Source organism: Mesoplodon mirus (genome assembly GCF_964341445.2).
Source record: "Mesoplodon mirus genome assembly, chromosome: 6".
Taxonomy (NCBI): domain Eukaryota; kingdom Metazoa; phylum Chordata; class Mammalia; order Artiodactyla; family Ziphiidae; genus Mesoplodon; species Mesoplodon mirus.
In genome coordinates, this window is record NC_138982.1 from 5,207,306 (window position 1) to 5,233,905 (window position 26,600).

The 26,600-nt window shown below is 37.3% G+C and overlaps 1 protein-coding gene across 6 annotated transcripts in view; it reads right to left on the minus strand.

Annotated features, from left to right (window-relative positions):
• Window positions 1-26,600, minus strand: part of CEP70 (centrosomal protein 70) — an 82,001-nt gene that overhangs the window by 39,438 nt on the left and 15,963 nt on the right. For 4 of the 6 annotated variants that reach the window (XM_082625132.1, XM_082625128.1, XM_082625129.1 and 1 more), the window contains 6 exons: window positions 18,274-18,399; window positions 15,613-15,703; window positions 15,365-15,497; window positions 14,614-14,794; window positions 8,185-8,354; window positions 3,041-3,097 (listed from right to left, as the gene is read on the minus strand). In XM_082625132.1, coding sequence (XP_082481258.1) covers window positions 3,041-3,097; window positions 8,185-8,354; window positions 14,614-14,794; window positions 15,365-15,497; window positions 15,613-15,703; window positions 18,274-18,288 — 647 coding nt within the window. In that variant the 5' untranslated portion in view covers window positions 18,289-18,399. The remainder of the gene's footprint in view (window positions 1-3,040; window positions 3,098-8,184; window positions 8,355-14,613; window positions 14,795-15,364; window positions 15,498-15,612; window positions 15,704-18,273; window positions 18,400-26,600) is intronic. The other 2 variants (XM_082625133.1, XM_082625131.1) reach the window with 2 other exon arrangements.

A 26,600-nucleotide genomic window follows, 5' to 3' on the forward strand; every position in this document is an offset into this window, starting at 1 on the left:
GTAGGCTACATCTAGCAGGTTTTTTTCAATTAATGTTTTATGGAACAGAGCCATGCCAATTCATTTACTTATTGTCTATGGCTCATTTCATGCTACAACAGCAGAGTTGAGCAGTTGTGAGAGACTATATAGACTAAAATGCCTAAATACATACGGTCTGGCCCTTTACAGAAAAAAAGTCAACCAACTCCTGAATCCAGATTACAATTTATTAAAGATATAGAGCAAAGGTTTCAAATAATATTCAGTCTGGACCGTATAATATGTTGTAGAGCATTGAGTTTTAGTTGCAAACATTAAAAATCTGATTTCATTTATAAACCTAACATTCTAACTTCTCAAAAAAGCAGATTTAGCTAGTGGGCTCACATTCCTCGCAGAGTGTACAGTTTAACTGCCCCCTTGAGACAGATGGTACACAGCTCTCCAATTTGCCACAGTTCCCACCTAACCTGCTTTACTCATTTTCATTATTTTCCTGATTCTGTGAGCTTAACAGTTTACAATCTCTCAAATGAAATTATTCATTTGCCTTCTCTTTACTCTTACATACTATGATTGTTCATTTTAGGCTAGGCTATGGTGCCCTGCTACTTGGTCAAACACCAGTTTAGACATGGCCATAAGGTATTCTTTAGATGTGGTATTTAAATCAATAGACTTTGAATAAAGCAGATTACCCTTCATAATGTGGGTGGGCCTTGTGCAATTAGTTAAAGACCTTAAGAGCAAAGACTGAAATCTTCAAGAAGGGAGGTATTCTGCCTTCAGGTGGCCTTCAGCCTCAACACTGCAACATCAACTCTTCCCAGGGTCTCCGGCTTGCGTGTCAGCCTCACAGATTTCAGACTTGGCAGCTTCACAATCGCATGAACCAACTCCTTTAAAATAAATCTCTCTCTGCATATGAATGTACATTCTATTGGTTCTGTTTCTCTCTAGAACCCCACCTAATACACATACCTATAACCTCATCACCATCTTTTCTGTATCAAAGGGAAAGCGCCTTCCTTCTTTCCAAGGCAAATGATGTCTCTTTGTTCATTTATAGCTCACTCTTGGTCCTGTATGAAGTCCAGCCAAACTGGCTTATAGTACCATAAAAAAGTCTACTCTCTTACATCTATGAACTTTTGCTCAAAGCATACAAGCAGTGTTTTTTTTTGCCTTCCTGCTTTCCCAAATTTTACTTATTCTTCAACCTCAAGCACAACCCCCATCAGCTTTGTAATGGCTTCCCTGGTTACTCCATCTAAAACAAATTTGTTCCTGTTATCGACTCCCGTATTACTTACTGTCTGTACAGTTTTTAGTAATTACTCTATTGTGACATTACGCCTTAGTGTCTTTTAAGTCTCATATTATTTTTAACTATTAATGTGTTTACATTTCATCTCCCTTACTAGATTGCAAACTCCTGGAAGCTAAGAATTGTGTTCAAAACGTTGTCCTAGGGCTTCCCTGGTGGCACAGTGGTTGCAAGTCCGCCTGCCGATGCAGGGGACACGGGTTCGTGCCCCGGTCTGGGAAGATCCCACATGCCGCGGAGCGGCTGGGCCCGTGAGCCATGGCCGCTGAGCCTGCGCGTCCAGAGCCTGTGCTCCGCAACGGGAGAGACCACAGCAGTGAGAGGCCCGCGTACCGCAAAAAAAAAAACAAAAACAAAACAAAACAAAAAAAAACGTTGTCCTAGGGACTTCCCCGGTGGTCCAATGGTAAAGAATCCAATCCGCCTTCCAATGCAGGGGACGCAGGTTCAATCCCTGGTGGGGGAACTAAGATCCCACATGACGCAGGGCAGCTAAGTCTGCGTGCCTCAACTAGAGAGCCCACGTACTCTGGAGCCCACACGATACAATTAAAGAGAGAAAAAAAACCCAGCACGCCACAACTAGAGAGAAGCCCACGCATCTCAACAAAGAGCCTGTGTGCTGCAAAAAAAAAAAAAAAAAAAAAAGATCCCGCATGCTGCAAGGAAGACCTGATGCAGCCAAGTTAAATAAACAAACGAAACTTTGTCCTATCTCTAGAATCTATCTAACACCATGCCTACCATCTAAAAGACACACTTCTGAAAATCAGGTCCCTGAAGTTAATGGTATAATACTACTTTCTGAACAGAACAAAGCAAGGAGTTGCTCTATCATTAGTTGTTCTTTTCTCATCTTTCCTTCCTCCCTCCATCCTGATCTTTTCTAAGAGTCCCCAAGGTGCTAGAAGGAATCAGCAACCAGCACAGCTCCGCCATCAGTCCTACTGAGTTTCTGGAGTCAGTACTCTTGGGGCAAGAATACTAGACAATGTATGCTTAATGAAAGCAGAGAACTTATCTGCTTTATTCTAGTTTATCTATTTTATCTGTTCAGTAACAAAAGCAGAACTTGGCAGAAAGTAGGTGCTCAAATATTTGTTAAAAGAACTGTTCCATTTATAAACAATGAAACAGAATAGCCACTGTTTTAATGACTATATTAAAGCACTTTAGATTATTTGGCCTTAGATATCTTTCAGCTATTTTTGGTTAGTCAAAGACCATTATTTTTAAACTTTACCCTTATTTCTTTAATCAGATGTGACAACTGTGTTTTACTCTATATACTTGATTTTTCACTATGACATTTTATCTTTATCTCATATAAATCTGCATACTAATTAGGCTGTACTTTGGCAGGCAGATAATCCAACCCTACACACTTTGTGGATGTACTCAGTAACTATCTAGTGGTTAGATGACATCAGTAGAACAAATTATAATACTTCAACAAAAGAAAAATACTATTTCTTCTGTGACCTATACTTTGGTGATTATTAAATATACATATTTTAATATAAATGCAACAATATACTTTAACATAAGTGGTAAAGTACAGTCTTGAAGATCTTTATAAAAAACGAAATTTGTAGTTAAACATATTAGGTAAATTACACATATATCAGGTAGATTTCCAAAGCATATTTGTTTCAAAAGCCCATAGAAATTTTTATTGTAATTCATGACTAGATAATAACTTTAAAAATTGTAATACAGGACTAGTCGTACCTTTGTTTACGAAATTTTCTAATTTTAGATTCATAGTAATCAATTAGGCAAAGCAACCTAGAAAACAGATAAGTTGAATTATTTTCAAAATGTGGTATTGGAACATTTACTATTCTCTCTATACAATTTCAAATTACAGTGATAAACATACAGGTTACCTGCAAATTTATAAAAAATTTAAGTGATTTTTGCCAGAAGCAAGTATCACACTATGCCATATATTTTAATTTTAATGTATATATTTTTAAATAACCACAGACATTAAATCTCAACATATTAAATGCATATTTCCAAACAGTTCTACCTCTAGCAATCACTCCCACAGAAATATGTGCCTAATGCTGTAACTCAAGATGAACAAAGTTGCTTGATGCACCATTATTTATGAGTGAAAACTCAGATACAATCTAAATATTCGTCAACAAGGGAAAAGTTAAATAAATAATGGCACATCCATATTATAGAAAATGATGAGGCATGAGAAGAGACAATGTAAATTTGTACATCCTAATGAGAATTGCTAAGGTTAAAAAATGTTGCATAGCCAAATGTATAATATTACTCTATTTTTTTAAGAAAATAGTTATAAATGAATCTGTATATGTATTGAAAATGAACTCTATGGGTTCTTAACTGAGGGATAATACCACAACTAGGGGCGTTTGTTGTCACACTGAATAGTTGGGGAGGGGGCAACGATGCTTAAAATTAAAAGTTCATCAATGAACATGATGAATGCCCATCATGCCCTACACAATGAAGAATGGTCCCACCCAAAAGCCAACAGCACTATTGCTGTGAAACACTAGGAAGGACAAAAACCAAACTGTTAAAAGTGGTATCTCTGGGATGTGGAAATTAGGAGGGGTAAGCAGGTCTATAACATTTTACTTTATATACTTTTATATTGTTTGAATTTCTAAAAGCACATATTGCTTTCGTAATTCAAAAAATCCTCAAAGAAAAATAAAATAACACTATACTTTCACATATTATTCTTTTTAAAGCAAGAATGTATAGTATTTCACTCCTATCTTGGGAAACTTACCCATCTCCTTTTTTTCAGAGCTAATTCAACCAACTGAGCTTTTAATATCATAACTTTCTGGATTATTCTTTCTCTTCAACTTTCCCCATCCCAACACGTACCAGCTTTCATATTATCCTGCAAACATGCTTTAATTTCCTTTATATACTTCACAAGCCCTCTCACCCCTTCCTTCCCCCATGCTACCATTCCATTTCTATCTTTTTCCTTCATGGCAAACTTCATTCATCCTGAATGACTGTTACCTCTACCTTCAATAAACTTTTAAAGAGGACTTATTATGGGTCCAACCGGGAATTCTGAGCAAATAAGACAGTGCGAAGGCAAACACAAACCAATGAGGTGGCATGTAATACTTCTTACCACCCTCTCCTCCTTCAAACACTCTTGTTCCTCGGTTAGCCTGACACCCACACGTAACTCCTCTTCTGTCTCTTCTTCCTCTCTCTAAATTTTAAAGTTCTCTGGAGTTCAATCTTTCTAACTGTAGGCCTGATATCTCTCTGTGGCTGACGTAAAGTGCCTAATGTTCGTAAATGAACCCATTATCCTCCTCCCCCATTCCCCAAACCTAGCTTGAAATCTGGCTATCTTTGACTGCTCTCCTTCTTTCAACATCTACAGTCAGTCAGTCTAGACAATTCCTGTCCATCTCTGCAATATCTCTCTCCTTTCTTTTGTCTTTATAGACCTCTGTTATCTACCAACTAGACTATTAAAACTGATCACTAATTTGTCGGTCTCTGGGTTTAATTTCTTTGCTCATAAATCCTGGGGGTTTTTTTTAATCCTGCTACACAGAAGGTAGAACCTAAACTCTTCAGCCTGGAGTTGAAGCCCCTCAAAGTTTCAGCACACCCTTCCTTCCATACTGTCTCCTGAGATACCATCACCTTGTGCACCCTACGCTCCAGACCTCTCGGACTACCTGGACTACTTGCCACTCCCAAATACATTTTGTTTCCCAGCCACCATATTTCTCTAACTAGAATACCCTCTTCCTCATTAACGTCTATTAAAACTCTACAATTCCTCTTGGACATGCACTAGGACACAGCAGGGAATGACACGGAGTCTTTGGCTTCATTGAGCTCACAGCATCGTGGGGAGTACAGATGCCAGAACAAATTAATACAAGGATAATGAGAGTTACAACACACAAAATTCAAACTACCATCAACTGCTCCCTTTAAGAAACATGATATGTCTTCCCGTCTGCAAATAAATTTTAAAGCATTCGTCTAGGACTTCCACACACCTCAGGAGAATTGTTCCTGGGTATTGCATATTTACTGTTATGACTGTGTATGGAATTTTCCTCCTATTACATTTTCTGCCAGGTTATTATTGGTGTAAAACAAAAGCTATTGATTTGTATAGATTTATTTTGTAAACTGGACACCTTATTAAACTCTTTTATTGTGTTTAAAAAAAATTCTACAGTTCCTAATAATGTAGTTTACAAGTTACCTCCTTCATGAAGTCTTTCTGGTCATCCCCATCTTTCTCAGTGGAAACTAAGCTCTCCTTATGCCACGCCCAGTTAGTATCCTGTTTGCCTTACCATTATAGCACATACCAATGTGCCTTTTATTTTACTTACCTGAGTATGTGTCTATCTACCCAACAAGCTATCAGGTCCATTAATGCAGCAAACATGGCTTTACTCATCTGTGTATGTCCCATACTGTTTTGTCCAATGCCTTTGTAACTTTTGACAATAGCTGTAGTGGCTATAACTGATGCATTTTTATATAAGGGTTAATTCACAATTTTTAAGTTCTGTGCTCAAACTGAAAATTGGTTTTATTAAAAACCAAATAAAGTGGAGAATCTCTAGGCCATCAGACAAATTCACACCTGAATTAGCTTGACTTCATCTGGTACTTGGTAAGTTTTCTCAATGCTTCTCTCCCTTTTTCTTGCCCTCTCACTCACTCAAATTGCCTGTTATTTTGTTTTTGTTTTCATTCCTCTCCCTCCATCTCTCTTCTTACCTTATTCTCCCACTGTAATTACCTCTCTCTTTCTTTTTGTTCTTCCTTACTTCTATTTTCCTTTCTTTGCTTTTCTATTTATTCACACCTACCTCCAACTACATTTTGTTATTTAAATTATTAATTATTTATATTTTTATCCTAGTTCGTCCTTCAAAAGGATAAAAATTGTATATATATTTGTGTACACGTATATGTGTGCATTATCTCTCAAATAATTATTGAAACAATCTATAGTTTCAACTTGTTTTTAACTTATATGTGACTTCATTTATTTTTATAGTATAAAACAGACATACCTAATTAGTAAAAATCCCCAATCTTTCTATGTAAACACATAAGACTAGTTAAAATGTAACTAGTTTATACTATTAAGTGAAAAGAACAAGGTGCTATCTTTTATACAAAGAAATATAATATCCACGGTTTGTATTTGCTAAAAATAACACTAAAAAATTATCTATAGGGAGAAGTAAGGAATAGGTTAAGGGAACGGGAATGAAAACAAAACTTCTCCAAATATAAATAATTACAGTTTTGACTTTATAATTGTATAAACGTCTTACATATTTAAAAGTAAATAAATTTAAAAAGCCAGCCCTAAAAACTGAAAACAAACTGAAACAAGTAAACCTAACTGTATATTAATTTGGTGCCACAAACACACAGAAAAGAAATATTTCAAGATATTTTAGAACACTATATTTTGACTGTACCCATAGTGGAATATATTATTAATGTCGAAGATAAGTGTAAAGAAATTTAAATTTCATTCAGTTGGCTTATTGTTAGTAACAATACTGGTATTATTTTGAAACTATTTTTCTATATTATAGGATAAAGCAAATAAATCATTATGATATTATTCTTAGGAATAAAGATTTTCAGCGTAAAAGAAAACCGATACAAATGTAAAATCAGAGTTTAAATAAAAAACCAGTAGTGTTAACTTCAGTTAGAAATTTTTCTCAGAAATATATATAGTTCCTGGTACTTGCCACTAAAAAGCCCTAAAATCAATGACAACATAAGATAAGCAACCTAAACACTCAAACTGTGGTCTCTAAAAACCATTCCTGACTAAAAGAAACACCAGAGCTCTTTTGAGAAATGTCTAATTAATTCATTTTAAATGAGTTAATTTTAAATGTTTAGTGTTAGTTTTAACAAATACCTAACTCCATTCCTCAGAAGAGCTCCTAGGGCAAAAAAATGTACAGGATGTATCTTCTGCCTAAAGTAAGAAATCTAACAAAGATTAATGGAGTTGGGTCTAAGGGATATAATACTAACATGAAAAAGATCCCACCGGCCAAAGACAAGATAATTTGATCATTAAAACCCCATGAGTTAATAACAACCTTTGAAAAAAGAGAGATAGGGACAAACAAAAAATCGTATTGCTTATCATTGGAGATCATTAGGGCAACAACTGCTTACTCTAAAAAATTAGAATTAAAATGAAAGAACTGAGCATTGCACTTCCCTGTAACAAACCATATACGGCAACCAAATAGCCCCTATTCAAAAGGAAAGGTTCTTTTTTTTAATGGAAGACTTCTGGGAAAAAAAGAAAAAGAAAAAAAAGGGATAGCAGAATTGAAAATAAGATCATCAATGGGGGAAACCATTAGATGAAAGGATGATGAGAAATTTTATAGTGGAAGGATCAGACTGTTATTATTTAAACCCCTGAACAATCTTATCATCCCTGAGAGTAGGTCAACTAGACATTATGTGCCTCCTAATATGTTATAATTAGAAGCATAAATTACCACCTATGAAGTATTTCGCCAAAAATACTTGCATCTGAATTTAGCTCTAACTTCCAGTTTAGAGGGAACACAGGAGATAGAAGAATAAATTAAATGACATAGTAAGGAAGCAAACAGACAAATCTAGCATGTACTTCTCCAGGACAACTGACCATTTTCTTCAAAAAGTTAATGACATTTAAAACAAACAAACAAACAAACAGCAGAGAAGAGGGAGAGGAATACATCACCAGTTTAAAAGAGATATAACCACACCCACGATGAAATCTGTTTTTAAGAAAGTGATGACTCTAGCTACATATCAATTTACGTAGCAAACATTACTGTTTATCCAGGATGGTGTGAGGGACTCTCTTGCAGAGACGGGAGAACACTCTGTTTCGAGTGATGATGCGCTCTTCGTCCTCCTTTGTTAATCTACGGATATCCTTCTGCAAAGAAGCAATAGTCTCTTGTTGTTCCATTCGGTTTTTCTTATAATGCTCACATTTTTCCTGGAAGAAATTTTTCAAAAAATATAATTATGATATATACATCAAGGACATGCTGTCCTAACAATATTGTACACAAAACTACCCTCACAATTTCTATCAGGCTGCTTCATTCAAGAACTTCAGTACTGAGCCTGTTTTTAAGTGGGTGCAAGCTCCAGGAACACTGATATGTCAGAAATGCAAAAACTATAACAAGTAAAATCAGTGTAAAATGGGGAAAATATAGCTTATAATTGCATGCACTCAAGGTTTCATAATAAGTAAAAGAACTCAATCTCCATAAAACTGATATAATTTTATATATATGTTTAGATGAAAATAATAATCAGAAAGAGACCAATATTAAGGATGTCAAAAAGAACCAAGAATTAAAATTAATATTCTTAACTGATCAACGATAATTCAGGATTTCAGATGGTTTAATCAACTTAGGCATTCATGTAATGTGGTAGACTGCAAACTCCGAGAAACCAGGAATTTGTTCAGAAATAATAGGTACCCCAAGATTTATACAAGGGAATGTAAATCTTGAATACTCTCTTGCCTTAAGTGAAATATCACCGGCTTGGTTTTCCTTTATTCGATAATTTCCATCCCTCAGTGTCCTTAGAAAGCTCATAATCAACAGTATCATCATTGTTATTATTAATACACTTTTTATAAAGCTCAGTGAGAAACCCTATCCCCATCTGGCCTGCACAATACTAAGACACACCACTTTCAGAAGACAATGCCATAACTAAGCACATGTTCACCTGCCGATAGGGTCAAGTTTGCACAGACTTAAGAGACCCTCAGGGGAAAAAGGAGACTCAGCTTCTGGTACCATACCATCTGTCAGTAACCGCCAGCTATACCCAGAACTTATCCTCTGCCTCAGCCCCACCTTGGAAGCCAGGCAGGAGCTTTACAGCCAAGTGACTTGGGTCCCAATTCCACCTCTATAAATTAGCCATGAAATTAGAATGATTGAATTTTTCAAGGTTGCAGGGTGTAAAAGCAAGATACAAGAATCAACTGTATCTCTCCTAAGACATTCTTAGGTTAGTGTTACCCTAATACCCAAACCAGACAACACAAAAAAAAGAGAACCACAAACCAATATCCCTTAAACAACGATGCAAAAATTCAACAAAATACTAGCAAACCAAACTCAGCAGCATATTAAAAGGATGATACACCATGACCAAATGGGATTTACTCCTGGAATGCAAGAAATGGTTTTTCATACGTTGAACCAATATAATAGACTACATTAACAGAATAAAAGGAAAAAAAAACATGATCATCTCAATTGATGGGGTCTGTGTGCTGCAACTACTGAGCCTGTGTGCTGCAACAACTGAAGCCTGCGTGCCTAGAGCCCGTGCTCCACAACAAGAGAAGCCACTGCAATGAGGAGCCATGCACCGCAACGAAGAGTGGCCCCTGCTCGCCATAACTAGAGAAAGCCCGTGCACAGCCACAAAGACCCAACGCAGCTAATAAATAAATAAATAACAAAACGACAAAAACACAAAACAAAACAAAACAACCCAAATTGCCTAAAGGCTTGGGCCTCTGAGATAATACCCAAAGACCCACAGGAATAAAAGATTATCTCCGTTCCACTGATGTTATGTACATAGTTTCCAAAAGACAAAAGTAGGACTATAAATCTGCCACACAGCAGAGTCACTGAACTCCCAGCTCCCTGACAGATACAGATAAAAGCCTGACACACATTCTTAAGTTATTTTTGCAGGAAGCAGACCCCCGCCAGAGGAAAACTGCTCACTGCAAGCATGTAGACACCAGACTGGTTGAAACTAGAAGGCTGAGGATACTTGAAAGTTCACCTTGATGCCAACCAGTGCAAGAAATAAGTACAAGCTGATTAGGCACTGTGCGGCCCCCTCCCTCACCCGGCCTTCAAAACCCTTTCCCTGAAAGTCCTCAAGGAGTTGGCACTCTTTTCCACCTTCTCCCTTGTGCTCAAGCTATCCTTTCAATAAAAAGCTTTGCTTGCCTAAGCACCTTGAAGGAGCGATATTCATTTCTATGGTATTGCTGTCCAAGAATCTGGAGAGGGCGCAGTTACAATTTTAACGGCCCATGCCATCCTTCCTATATCTCTTTCCTCCCTACCTAGATACCAGTTACTTATAAGGCACTCATGTGTTAGGAATATCTTGCTGACTTTAATATACATTAGATCTATTTTTTCATTTGGCCCTAAAAAACACTCAATTTCATGGCTCCCTGTGTATTTTAAAAAGCTAAAGTCAATAGAGGAATCCAACACAAAGTAAAAAAAAAAAAAATTGACGCTAAAGAACTTGTGGAGAAGTGTAAAAAAGAGCTTGGTGGCTTTACACCAGATGGTTTGGACAATACATAATAATTAGGGCACAGAGTATAGAGCTACATTTTTTTCCTGCTTTTTAAAAGTTTAAATAATAACAGGAAGGAAGTATTTTGTGCTATTTCAACTGTCAGCAGTAAATACACGTATGGAGAGAAAATAAAAATAAATATGGAATTGAAATATACAACAATAATATAAGTTGGAGAGTGTCAAAAATTGTTTTATGACGGTTACAATGTCATGGAATAAGGTAAAAAATACAAATTAAATTACATTTTGAGAAGTCAAGAGAGTGCATATTTTAATCTTTGAGGTAACCACTAAAAGAATAGTAAAAATCAGTTTCCTGATCCATATACTCTCTATGAAGAAAGAAGAGGGAGAACTACCTGATACTGTTCACGTTGACTTAAAACTGAAATTATCTGCTTAGATCTTTAGAGGACCCAAAAGTTTATCAAACTTGATCCACAGAAGCTAAGTACAGAAAAAGGGAAACTGTACTGAAGAACATAGAAACTGTAAATACAATGTTGTCTTTTAGTTTCTGCATTTCCCCAACAATCTCTCAACAGCAATCTTTCAAAATATTATTGTCAAACATCTGTTCATTTCCTAGATCTCTTTGCCACGTACACACAAAATCAATGTTTCCTTTCTCTCAACTGCAAAATATGCAGCACTAAACCATTCTAAAATTGGAAACAAGCATATGCCAAAAAAAGAAAAATGTTTCTCAAACTGTGAAATAATTGTTCTCCGGGAGCACTTCCATCTTCCCCAAGAAAGCACAGATTACCTAGTACAGTACAGAATAGAGGACTAGTCTGTAACAGAACTGGACAACCAGGCAACACTAAGGGACAGCAGTTCCTTGGGTTTGCCCATTTCTGTCACATTCCATAAAAAGTACCCTTTAGGTACTTAAAAAACAAACAAGCAAGCAATTAATTTCAGTTGATCAAATTAGCATAGACACCCTACGCCAACACCAGGTTTTCACACCCCAATCCTAATTCTGTCTGTCCCCCACGGCAGACTGGAACATGAGACCTCCTCTGTACCAATTTATAAGCTACATAACGAATCTCTGGGACCTGAAACAAAAAGTTAATGGCCCATAATTCATTTAAAACAGATGAACTACTCGACAGAAAATACATGCCACTCCAAGTCACTGCTTACCAATGAATCCTCAAGCATCTATTCTTTCAACTGCCTAAAACCCTGGTACATTCGTAAGTCTTATATTTTAATAATTTGACTTTGTGATTTTTTATACATCAACCTCTCTGAAAAAAAAAATAGGCATCGTCCTTAAAAAAAAAAAACAAAAAAAAAAAACACTGCTCTCCCCTGCCCTCATCTCCCTCTGTCAGTACCACCTGATGGCTGCTTTCTCACATCAGTAAGTTGATGAGTTAAAGAGCTTCAGGTTTCCGCATGGTCCTATATCTGAGAGCAAGGTCAAAATCAAATGCATACAGAAATATTTCCAAAATCCCCCTCCCTGTAAAGAGAGTTTGAATGTACCGTTGATGAGGAAAGCAACCTAACAAAGCAAACCTAAAAATGTAAAGTTCTGGGCTTCCCTGGTGGTGCAGTGGTTAAGAATCCGCCTGCCAGGGCTTCCCTGGTGGCGCAGTAGTTGAGAGTCCGCCTGCCGATGCAGGGGACACGGGTTCATGCCCCAGTCCGGGAAGATCCCACATGCCGCAGAGCGGCTAGGCCCATGAGCCATGGCCACTGAGCCTGCGCATCCGGAGCCTGTGCTCCGCAACAGGAGACGCCACAACAGTGAGAGGCCCACGTACCACAAAAAAAAAAAAAAAAAAAAAAAAGAATTCGCCTGCCAATGCAGGGGACACGGGTACGAGCCCTGGTCCGGGAAGACCCCACATGCCGCAGAGCAACTAAGCCCGTGCGCCACAACTACTGAGCCTGCACTCTAGAGCCCGTGAGCCACAACTACTGAGCCCACGTGCCACAACTACTGAAGCCCGCGTGCCTAGAGCCCGTGCTCCGCAACAAGAGAAGCCACCGCAATGAGAAGCCCGTGCACCACAACGGAGAGTAGCCCCCATTCGCCACAACAAGAGAAAGCCTGCACCCAGCAATGAGGACCCAACACAGCCAAAAATAAATAAATAAAATAAATAAATTTATTTAAAAAAAAAAAAGTAAAGTTCTAACAGTAGAAGATTCTGTTGACTGATGAATAACAGAAACAGACTTGGCCATCAAAGGATGACAGTGTCTTCTCCAGAATGATGATCAATACCAGCAGGTAGAGCACTGTCCACCCCAAGCTGGCAGCCTAAATGAGGGCAGAACGCCAACTGCCTGCGGCCTCATGCCAGAGCTTCTTAGTATCTCTGGCTGATTCTCTCTGGCTCCTGAAATTTATATTAACTCATTAGATCCTTTCAGTGCTGCCAGTATAAACTGAGGGGACATCCAGACGCTGCCTGAGGAGTAGTGGTCCCTTTTAGGCAGCCTGAACTCCCTGTGTGCAATAGGTACATATGATGTTGTGCCGACAAAAAGCATTTATGATGATATAATGTTTCTAAGTATCTGTAATGCCTCATAAAACTAAATACTGGTTATCACTACAAAAGATTTATTTTGTTTAATCATAATAAACACCAGAGGTTTGAAATAAGGGGTTTTTTACATTAGGAAATTAAGTATTCAATGTTATAACATTGTTATTTCAATAAAAAGTAATAAAACAACTTAAAATCACAAAGTATATTCCATATAAATGTTACATAAATTTAACTCAATAAGTCAAGTATTTATTGAACATCTACAACTAATAATAAAGCAGACACTTTCTTAGCCCTACACAAAATAGACAAAAATATTTGCCCTCATGGAGCTTACATTCTAACAGAGAGATACATAAACAAAACGAAGTGTATATAGTATATTAGCATGTTAGATGGTGCTAAGAACTATGGATAAAACAAAGCACGGAAGGCAATATGATATGTGGGGGACAGGACTGCCAACTGTAAGCAAAGTAGTCAAAAAAAAGAATCCCTGAGAGATTGTGATGTGACACTTGAGTAAGGAGACAGAAAACAAACCATGCAGCTATCTTTAAAAAAGCATGCATGGCAGAGGGAAAAGGAAGAACAAGATGTACAAAATCCCTGAGGTGAGAACGGTCAAGGAAAATGTCAAAGAAAAGCAAGAATATCATTGTAGCTGGAGCAGAATATGCAAGCGGTATAGTAGATGAAGTCAGAAGGTAACACGGGGCCAGATCATGTAAGGCCATGGTAAGAGTTTTTGATTTTCCTTTTAAAAAAAAAAAAGGAAAGTCATTGGAGTGTTTTGAGCTACTATGTTGAGAGCACATTGAAAAAGGCAAGGGTGGGAGTAGGGGAACCAAGAGAGAAGCAGGAAAGAAATGAAGGTGACTTGGACCAGAATGGAGACTAAAAGAAGAAAGTTTGGGGAGGAAATTCAGGAACTCAGTTTTAGACACGTAAAAAAGTTCTAGATGTCTATTAGACATCCAGTAGAGATATCAAGTAGGGTGCAGGATGTGAGTCTGAAATTAAGGGAAGAGGTGTGTGCTATGGATTTAAAAGTGCTGTGAATTAGACTGAGCATCACCAAGGGAGTTAGAATTTATAGGAAAGAGAAAGGTCTGGGGAATCCAACACTAAGAGGTTAGGAAGATGAGAAGAATCGGCAAAGGAGCTGAAAAACAACCAATGGGGTTGAGGAAAACCAAAAGAGAGGATGTTCTGGAAACGAAGCAAATAAAGTATTTCAAGGTAACAACAATGATAGGTCAAGTAAGATAAGGACCACTGAATAAGTAACACGGAAGTCACCTGTAACCCTGACAAGCTGTCTTAATACCATCATGTAAGAAAATGTTTAGCTCAGTACCTGTAAAGCTTTATGCTCCTTTTGAAATTCTTTTATTTTATTCTGTTGCTGGCAAGCCCTATTTAGGGATTCATCCTCCATTTCACCAATTTTGGATTTCACACTCTCCATAATTTGTTCCAAGTCATTAGCTCGTTGTTCCTGATCTGCTGCTCGGCTGTGTTGTAGCTGAAGTTCATTTCTAATAACAGACACACAATTCCTTCCCTTAGTAATAAAAATAGAGGCTTCCCTGGTGGCGCAGTAGTTGAGAGTCTGCCTGCTGATGCAGGGGACACGGGTTCGTGCCCCGCTCCGGGAAGATCCCACATGCCGCGAAGCGGCTGGGCCCATGAGCCATGGCCACTGGGCCTGCGCGTCCGGAGCCTGTGCTCCGCGATGGGAGAGGCCATAACAGTGAGAGGCCCGCGTACCGCAAAAATAAATAAATAAAATTAAAAAAATAAATAAAAAATAAAAATAAAACATCAACAAACATATCCATCTAATAACACAATGAGTTTCTAAAATTTCTTTGCATTCTTAAAATTTCTATCCTATAACACAAACCAACTGAAGAAATACAGGATACCATTACATATCTAAGCTAAGCTGTTACCAAAAGATTTACCTAATAAAAACATTTTTAATTTAATATTTAATCAAAATGGAAAATTAAATTTCAAGATTTTTTTCAAGGGAGTTATTTTTAGAATGCATACCACTTGTACACAAACAATTCAAAAGAGATCTTTTTTTTCCATTTTCTTACTTAAGCTGCTTATTAGTTTCTATGAGCTCCTGGATAATGTTCTGTTGACGTGATGTTTCTTCCATCAAGGTTTTTAAATTTTCCCTCATCCTCTGTGATGACTGTTTGTCAAAAATGATGAGATCTAGATTTTCTGAAATGTAATACACATAGTAAAAATAAAGATAAGGAAAAAAATTTAACATCAAAAATTTTTTAACAGAAAAAGAACATTTTTATCTTAAGAAGCAAGAATAGGACCTGATTACCTTCCATATCTGTTCTTTTGACTTGACATAAAGGTTTTAAGCCATGCATCAGCAACAGCACGTTTATGCTTTCCCATTCTGCTTCTTCCCGCTACAATTAGAAGGGAGAAAAGGATCAACTTTAAGATGTAAGGTGAAGAAATACCCTTGTATATAATTTCCTTTGTTTCCAGAATAACAGACTTTTTCTCCAAAAGCTTTTTTATACACATATAATGATTAAAATTAAAACAAATTTGTTTCTAACAAAATTAAGAGACTAAAAAGGATGCAAAGAAGCACAGATAATTACATTATATCCTTCCAGAATACTCATATATAGGCCTTCATGAATAAATTAAATAAAAATAAAAAACCTTGTAATTTCAGTGAAACAAGCAGAACTTAGGGTTTTTGTTTTTTGTGTTTTTAAAGTCTTTATTGAATTTGTTACAATATTGTTTCTGTTTTATGTTTTGGTTTTTTGGCCACGAGGCTTGTGGGTTCTTAGCTTCCAACCAGGGATCGAACCCACACCCCCTGCATTGGAAGGCCAAGTCTTAACCATTGGACCACCAGGGAAGTCCCGCCCTTAGGTTTTTTATTTAACTGAACCAGACCAGGCCCCAATCAAAATAAAAAGCTGCAAATTAGGTTATATTAATTGAAGAGTAAAGAAAGGTTGAGTCACTAAGAAACAAGTGTCACTTTAATCCTGACTAGGGTCACAACAAAATCAAAACATATCTGACTTGACAGAGCCAGTAATTTAGAGAGAACTTGTCCATTATACAAGGAACTAACTATGAAAAGGAGTCTGCCCATCCAGGTAACTGATTCTAGTAGAATCATTGTGAAAGACACTCAAGTTTTGTATTGCTGATTCTAAATATGTATTTACACCATAAACCTGAGAGGGTAACTCCCACTCTCTAGATTAAAAAAGAATAAAAACTAAAATAAGTAAAAACCTAACAATGGGAAGAAAAATAAGAACATAAAATACAGATAAGAACAGAAATGGAGATTTTTTTAAATGACACATTTAAATCCATGATATTAACAGTTTTATAACAGGCTCTTAAGTACAATGATCAATTTTGAAATCACTGTGTGAGGTACTTTGTGTTCTTTTTAAAAATACCTTAAGTATCTTATTTATTTGTGAAAATATAATTTGAGTGAATATTCAATCTATTTAAAATGCTTGAAAAAATATATTTTATACATTTTCATTAGTGTAGAGTATGTAAATATCATAACTTTAAGATTAATAATTTAGACTTTTCCCCTCCCATCCTCCTAGACAATTTTTAAAAGTATTCTCCACATCCAAATGCCCCTCAGGCATTAAAAAATCTACCAAGATAGATAAGCAACAAGGATACACCATATAGCTAGAGAATTATAACCATTATCTTACATTTTTTAATGGAGTAAAATCTGTAAAAATACTGATTCACTATGTTGTACACCTGAAACTAATATAGTACTGTAAATCAACTATACTTCAATTTTTAAAAAATGTGTCAAGACAAAAAACAAATTATGATGACTCTCTGATAGCACTATGACTCAGGGCCAAACAAATCTTTCCTTTTGACTGCTGACTTTCTTCCCTTTCTTTATCCTTTCTATAACTCTCCTCCCTCCCACAAACTTTTCCCTTATTTATGTCTTCTGGTCACAAAGATTAATGACACAGAACTAAAATTATTGCTGATATCTGTCTTAGGAGCCAAAAGCTCCGTGTGGGTATATAAGTGGATGCCTACGATGATTCATAAAAACAAAATGCTCTATAAATAACAATGTCACACATTTTGAATGACCCAGTTACACATATCGTTCCTTGATAGCTCTTTTAAGAGAAAGAAAAACAACTGTTTGCAAATTCTGAAAATAGTTGAGAATGGTATTTTCCAAAATATGTTCTGCAGAACACCAGTCTAACGAAATATTCATCAGATTAGTGTTAAATAAGTAGGAAATAGTGTATACTAAAGCCTCTTTTTGGAGACTGATAGTACAGTAAGTCCCCTACATACAAACAAGTTCTGTTCCGACAGCGTGTTCATAAGTCCAATTTGTTCTTAAGTCCAACAAAGTTAGCCTAGGTACCCAACTAACACAATCGGCTATACAGCACTGTACTGTAATAAGTTTCTAACACTTTTCACACAAATAATACATAAAAAACAAACAAACACAAAAAATAAACATTTTTAATCTTACAGTACAGTACCTTGACAAGTACACCAGTACAGTACAACAGCTGGCATCCAGGGGCTGGTATCAAGTGAACGGGCAGGAAGAGTTACTGACTGGAGGAGAGAGAGGAGGTGGGAGATGGTAGAGATGAAGGATCGTCAGCAATAGGAGACGGAGGGCAAGATGCAATTTAACTCACGTCTGACGTTGATGGCACAGGTTCTGGTTCCTTGCTGGCACCAGATACACGTTCGCATCTTTGAAAGTTCGCAAATTGAAGGTTCGTATGTAGGGGACTTAGTGTATTGTGAAGTCTTAGAATAATGGTATCACTTAATAGTCTTTAACCCATCATTTCCCAAAATGATTTTACTAAAGCAGCCTTTGAAAGTAAGATTTTTCACATTTGTAGATGTGGTATTCTTTGACATATACTTTGACAAACACTGGCTTCAAATATCTTAGGTTTACCTGTTTTTCAGTCATGAGTCTGTTTGATGATTTGCTGGACTCCTGGGCTTTAGGGGCTGCTGTAGATACAATTTTCTTTGTAGAGTCAAAGGAAGTAGAGGTTGACAATAAAAAATTGTGAGTTGCCTAAATTAAGAAAAAAGTACAACAGGTGTTAAAGGAAATTACATCTAAAAGAAGCTACTACTCTTAGGCAATTTAAGTATTCCTGTGTCAAAACTTTTATGACTTCTAAGAAAACTGATTTTAAGAATTTTATAATGTTCTCCGCCAGAAATAGAGCATTATGGGGTTTTACATACATACACACAAAGAAAACTATTTGTTTTAACTAGAAAATATGAAAAGCAAGTGATGCTAATAAATAAATTGATGTTTTTTGGAAGCTGCTTCCCCAAAAAACTAAAAGAACTGTGTCTGACCCAAAGTTACAGGCCAGTCTAACAATTCACTGGACTAATTCGAAGGGTAAATGACGTGCCACATTCTTAGGTGGTCTTTATTTATTAAGTAGCTAAGAAGCTAGCAACAATGGATTCTGTATGGCACACACAAAGGTTTATATTAAGTTTACCCTCCCATCACGTGCTCTTGTTATCTAAGACTGTGCCACTCTGTAGGAAAATATTTCCTTGGATTTTCTGATATCTAATTGCTCCTTTGCAGAGGCACAATCACACACACACATTCATTAGCATCATGGAATCTCAGAGCTTGAGAGAACCTCGGAAACTGTTTAATCCAAAATCTATAGCTGCCCAGAGCTGGCAAGAGAGAGTGTTGGGAGAATTGTACCAATATATCAGATGCTAAAACCGTCTGAGACCCAGAGAGGTAAAATGATCTTCCCAGGATTCCTTAGAAGTAGGTCTCTCTGCTGCTAGTTCAGTATTTCTTGCAAAGGACCATTCTGTCCTTCTATATCTGCTTCAGGTAGTAAAATCCAACTAAACAATTTACTAGCCACCAATAATTCAGGTTCAGCTAAACCTAGTAACATGTTACAAATTCTTAAATTCTGCCATTTTTGCTGCTTGACATCACAGAGTACTCTCTCCCCTTTAAATTCTGGTCTCCAACAACTATGTCACCCACTATGTTCACCCCTCCCACCTTTATTTTAAATAAAGATACTTCTCAAAAATATCAGCCAACTTCAACGGCTATCACCTTTCAGCTAGATTTTAAACTTTTCGTTAGAGCAATTTTCAAAAATACACAAAAGTAGAGAAAGAGTACAATGAACCCAAGTATTCATTAATCCAGGTTCAATGATAACCAACAATCTTCCATACTTGCTTCATTCCTTCCTTACCCACATATATTTCAGTATTCATCTCTAATCAATACAGACCCTTTTTAAACATAACTTCAACACCACTGTCACACCCAATTATAGTAAGAATTCCTTACTATCACTTAATATCTAGTCCATGTTCAATTCTCCCCCAAATGTCTTAAAAATGTCTTTTGGGGTTTTTATTCAAGGAATCCATATAGCATTCCTAAATTTCTTTTAATCTGTAACAATCTCACTCATCTCCCCCACCCTCTTTTTTTTTAACCTGACATTTATTTGTTGAAGAAATAGGCCATTTGTCTTATAGAATTACTCACATTTCAGATTTGGCTTATTGTATTCTTATCATTTAACATACTTCTTCATCCCCTATATTTCTTGTAAACTAAGTTACATCTAAAGGCTTTACCAAATTCAGGTTCAGTATTTTTTGGCAAGAATACTTCAGAGGTGATGCTGTGTTCTTCCTACTGCATCACCATCAGGAGTCAGCCAGTTTTAAAGTGGGAAGAATACATCTGTAGCAGACATATGGGGAGTAAATATCAATGTAAGAGAATCCCCCAAGAGTGTGGAGCCACATATTCTGCCAATCTCCCTAACAGCCACACCAGACTTCTTTCAAGTCTTCAAGTGTCATCTCCTTCCAGGTTCTAGGCCTAGGCACTCTTATCCTTTTCACTTAGTTAACTCATACTTGACCTTCAGCTCTCGACTCATTTCCTTCTTCAGGGAAATCTCCCCTGATCCCATGACTAGATCAGGTCCTCTTTTAATATGCTCTTCTAGCACTATAAAGAGTAAAGTATAAAGGTTTAGAGTTCAGAGTCAGGTGGCCTGCGTGACTAGCAGCTTCACCATTTATTAAACTGTGTGACATGGACAAACTCAACATCTTTGAGCCTTGATTTCTTCATCTGTAAAAGAGAAAACATAGTAATGCCTGTATCTCATAGGTTGAATTAAGTCAGACAACATATAGAAAGTATGTAGAACCTGAAACATAGAAACTTATAAATAATTGGTGTCATTGCCATATATCAGTATGCTGAAAGAAACAGATCTTACCTAATCATACCACTGTATATTATCTTAGACTTTTCCTACAAATTACACAGCTTAATCATCTGTGTAATTAGTTTTATATGAGTATGTCTAGATAAGACTAAATTCCATGAGGTGAGTAGCCTACTTTTTGGTAATAGTAGAGTGGGCAACTCTGCCTCCAAAGACAATGAAAAAAGCTGAATAAACTATGTTAAAGAAAGGTCTTCTTCTTAAAAGCATTAAAGAACTAATAAGATAATGATGAATTATCAAGGGAAAAAAATCAAGAAGATGAAAACTCACTTTTTCCCTGAAGGCATTTGCCAAATCCAAAGAAAAATCTGTGAAAATGAATGCTAAAATCAAAGACACTCCCCCATTTAAAACTGTTACCTAGATGGGCTATAACTCTCAGAATAAGGGTGAACCAGATGTAAACCACCTCTGAAAGCTAGCTTCTTCTCCTCTGGGTCATTCTTATATGTCAAGAAGGTCCCACATTAATAGTGCTTCCATTGATTTACCAATTTTCAAGAAAATGAATTGGTTCCTTATCTTCTGAAGATAATCCTGTTTTAAAAATCTAATAATGGGGCTTCCCTGGTGGCGCAGTGGTTGAGAGTCTGCCTGCCGATGCAGGGGACACAGGTTCGTGCCCCGGTCCGGGAAGATCCCACATGCCACGAAGCGGCTGGGCCCATGACCCATGGCCGCTGAGCCTGTGCGTCTGGAGCCTGTGCTCCACATGGGAGAGGCCACAACAGTGAGAGCCCCGCCCACCAAAAAAATAAATAAATAAATAAAAAATAAAAGTCTAATATTACTATGAGGTTGTGAATTTAAACATATTTTATACATTTCAGTTCACTGCAATTGTTATTATTATTATTATTAATATTTAAATGGATTATAGACCTAAATGTAAGACCAGATACCATAAAACTCTTAGAGGAAAACATAGGCATAACACCCTTTGACAGAAATTACAGCAATATCTTTTCGATCCATCTCCTACAGTAATGGAAATAAAAATAAACAAATGGGACCTAATTAAACTCAAAACCTTTTGCACAGCAAAGGAAGCCACAAACAAAATGAAAAGACAACCCACAGAATGGGAGAAAATATTCGCAACCAACAAGGAATTAGTCTCAAAAATTTACAAACAGCTCATGGGGCTCAATATCCAAAAAACAAACAACCCAGTCAAAAAATAGGCAGAAGACCTAAACAGACATTTCTCCAAAGAAGACATACAGGGACTTCCCTGGTAACGCAGTGGTTGAGAGTCCGCCTGCCAATGCAGGGGACACGGGTTCAAGCCCCGGTCTGGGAAGATCTCACATGCCGCGGAGCAGCTAAGCCCATGTGCCACCACTACTGCGCCTGCGCGTCACAACTGCTGGGCCCACGTGCCACAGCTACTGAAGCCTGCATACCTGGAGCCCGTGATTCTGCAACAAGAGAGGCCACTGCAATAAGAAGTCCGCACACAGCAACAAAGACTAGCCCCAGCTTGCTGCAACTACAGAAAGCCCATGCGCAGCAATGAAGACCCAACGAAGCCAAAGATAGATAAATAAATAAATAAATAAATAAATAAAATATATATATATATATATATTTTTTTTTTTTTTACAAAAAGAAGACATACAGCTGGACAAGAGGTACCCGAAAAGATTCCACCACTGCTATCTATTAGAGAAATGGGAATCAAAATTATGAGATATCGTCTCACACCAGTCAGAATGGCCATCATCAAAAAATCTACAAACAATTCCAAAATATAGCAGAGGGAGGAACACTCCCAAACTCATTCTACGAAGCCACCATCACCCTGATACCAAAACCAGACAATGATGTCACAAAGAAAGTAAACTACAGGCCAATATCACTGATGAACATAGATGCAAAAATCCTCAACAAAATACTAGCAAACAGAATCCAACAGCACATTAAAAGGATCATACACCATGATCAAGTGGGGTTTATCCCAGGAATGCAAGGATTCTTCAATATACACGAATCAATCAACGTGATACACCATATTAACAAATTGAAGGAGAAAAACCATATGATCATCTCAATAGATGCAGAGAAAGCTTTCGACAAAATTCAACACCCATTTATGATATAAACCCTCCAGAAATTAGGCATAGAGGGAACCTTCCTCAACATAATAAAGGCCATATATGACAAACCCATAGCCAACATCATCCTCAATGGTGAAAAACTGAAACCATTGCCACTAAGATCAGGAACAAGACAAGGTTGCCCACTCTCACCACTCTTATTCAACATAGTTTTGGAAGTTTTAGCCACAGCATTCAGAGAAGAAAAGGAAATAAAAGGAATCCAAATCGGAAAAGAAGAAGTAAAGCGTCACTGTTTGCAGATGACATGATACTATACATAGAGAATCCTAAAGATGCTACCAGAAAACTACTAGAGCTAATCAATGAATTTGGTAAAGTAGCAAGACACAAAATTAATGCACAGAAATCTCTGGCATTCCTATACACTAATGATAAAAAATCTGAAAGTGAAATCAAGGAAACACTCCCATTTACCACTGCAACAAAAAGAATAAAATATCTAAGAATAAACCTACCTAAGGAGACAAAAGACCTGTATGCAGAAAATTATAAGACACTGATGAAAGAAATTAAAGATGATACAAATAGATGGAGAGACGTACCATGTTCTTGGATTGGAAGAATCAACATTGTGAAAATGACTCTACTACCCAAAGCAATCTACAGATTCAATGCAATCCCTATCAAACTACCACTGGCATTTTTCACAGAATCAGAATAAAAAATTTCACATTTTGTATACAAACATAAAAGACCCCAAATAGCCAAAGCAGTCTTGACAATGAGAAACGGAGATGGAGGAATCAGGCTCCCTGACTTCAGACTATACTACAAAGCTACAGTAATCAAGACAGTATGGTACTGGCACAAAAACAGAAAGATAGATCAATGGAACAGGATAGAAAGCCCAGAGTTAAACCCACGCACATATAGTCACCTTATCTTTGATAAAGGAGACAGGAATGTACAGTGGAGAAAGGACAGCCTCTTCAATAAGTGGTGCTGGGAAAACTGGACAGGTACATGTAAAAGTATGAGATTAGATCACTCCCTAACACCATACACAAAAATAAGCTCAAAATGGATTAAAGACCTAAATGTAAGGCCAGAAACTATAAAACGCTTAGAGGAAAACATAGGCAGAACACTCTATGACATAAATCACAGCAAGATCCTTTTGGACCCACCTCCTAGAGAAATGGAAATAAAAACAAAAATAAACAAATGGGAACTAATGAAACTTCAAAGCTTTTGCACAGCAAAGGAAACCATAAACAAGACCAAAAGACAACCCTCAGAATGGGAGAAAATATTTGCAAATGAAGCAACTGACAAAGGATTAATCTCCAAAATTTACAAGCAGCTCATGCAGCTCAATAACAAAAAAACAAACAACCCAATCCAAAAATGGGCAGAAGACCTAAATAGACATTTCTCCAAAGATATACAGACTGCCAACAAACACATGAAAGAATGCTCAACATCACTAATCATTAGAGAAATGCAAATCAAAACTACAATGAGATATCATCTCACACCAGTCAGAATGGCCATCATCAAAAAATCTACAAACAATAAATGCTGGGCCTCCCTGGTGGCGCAGTGGTTGAGAGTCCGCCTGCCGATGCAGGGGATACGGGTTCGTGCCCTGGTCTGGGAGGATCCCATATGCCGCGGAGCGGCTGGGCCCATGAGCCATGGCCGCTGGGCCTGCACATCCGGAGCCTGTGCTCCGCAACGGGAGAGGCCACAACAGTGAGAGGCCCGCATACCGCAAAAAAAAAATAAAAAATAAAAAATAAAAAAATAAATGCTGGAGAGGGTGTGGAGAAAAGGGAACACTCTTGCACTGCTGGTGGGAATGTGAACTGGCACAGCCACTATGGAGAACAGTATGGAGGTTCCTTAAAAAACTACAAATAGAACTACCATATGACCCAGCAATCCCACTACTGGGCATATACCCTGAGAAAACCATAATTCAAAAAGAGTCATGTACCAAAATGTTCATTGCAGCTCTATTTACAATAGCCAGGAGATGGAAGCAACCTAAGTGTCCATCATCGGATGAATGGATAAAGAAGATGTGGCACATATATACAATGGAATATTACTCAGCCATAAAAAGAAACAAAATTGAGTTATTCGTAGTGAGGTGGATGGACCTAGAGTCTGTCATACAGAGTGAAGTAAGTCAGAAGGAGAAAAACAAATATCATATGCTAACACATATATATGGAATCTAAGAAAAAAAACTGTCATGAAGAACCTAGGGGTAAGATGGGAATAAAGACACAGACCTACTAGAGAATGGACTTGAGGATATGGGGAGGGGGAAGGGTAAGATGTGACAAAGTGAGAGAGTGGCATGGACATATATACACTACCAAACATAAAATAGCTAGCTAGTGAGAAGCAGCCACATAGCACAGGAAGATCAGCTCGATGCTTTGTGACCACCTAGACGGGTGGGATAGGGAGGGTGAGAGGGAGGGAGACGCAAGAGGGAAGAGATATGGGAACATATGTATATGTATAACTGATTCACTTTGTTATAAAGCAGAAACTAACACACCATTGTAAAGCAATTATACTCCAATAAAGGTGTAAAAAAAAATCTACAAACAATAAATGCTGGAGAGAGTGTGGAGAAAGGGGAACCCTCCTACACTGTTGGTGGGAATGTAAATTGATACAGCCACTGTGAGGAACAGTATGGAGGTTCCTTAAAAAGCTAAAATATAGAGCTATCATATGATGCAGCATTTCCCCTCCTGGGCATATATCTGCAGAAAAACACAGTTCGAAAAGATACATACACCCCAATGTTCACTGCAGCACTGTTTACAATGGCCAAGACATGGAAGAAAATCTAAATGTCCATCAATAAATAAGATGTGGTATATATAAAATGGAATATTACTCAGCCATTAAAAAGAATGAAATAATGCCGCTTGCAGCAACATGGATGGACGTGGAGATTATCATACTTAGTGAAGATTATCATACTTAGTGAAGGTAAGTCCAACAGAGAAAGACAAATATCATATGATACCACTTATATGTGGAATCTAAAAAAAAATGATACAAATGAACTTATTTGCAAAACAGAAAGAGACTCACGGACTTAGAGAATGAACTTATGGTTGGGGGGGCAGGGATAGATTGGGAGTTTGGGACTGACATGAACACACTGCTATATTTAAAATAGATAACCAACAAGGACCTACTGTAAAAAATTTTTTTTAATCTAATATCAGTATGAGGTCATGAATTTAAACATATTTTATGGATTTCAGTTCACTATTATTATTGAAGCTTATGTGGTCTCAGTTCTGCTCCAAATCTGAAATCATCCAATTCTTCAAGATCAGGAAGAGATGATTCTGGGAAGATGGCAGAGTAGGAAGCATCAGGAATGAGTCTCCCCAACTAGAAAAAAACTTCACTGGCATAATCTGTCTTATTTTAACTATTTTGGAACTCTGAGTCTATTGAGGCTTGCAAATTCCACTGAAGGATTAAGTGATGATTTGTGGTTAATTTCAGTCTATTTCACCTCTCATCAGGGTAAAAGTTACCTATTCCCCACCCTCAGCTTTAAGGCAGGCAGCTGTGCACAATGTACCAGGAGCAGGTTATACCCAGTTTGTGTGAGTCAGGGTGGGCAAAAAGGACCTTGTCCTCTAAATTCTGGGGTTCTGTGATCTGACTGATTGCTGCTTCTGATCTCAGAGGAGCAGAAAAAGAGGCAGGGGTCTCATTGTATTTCCTCCCATTGTTATAAGCTCCTCTCACGCTGGTTAAAGTGACTTACAGGGGATTTAAAGGAACATTGTCCTTTTCTTCTCTTCATTCTTCTCTTTTCCCCTTTTTGAAACCAT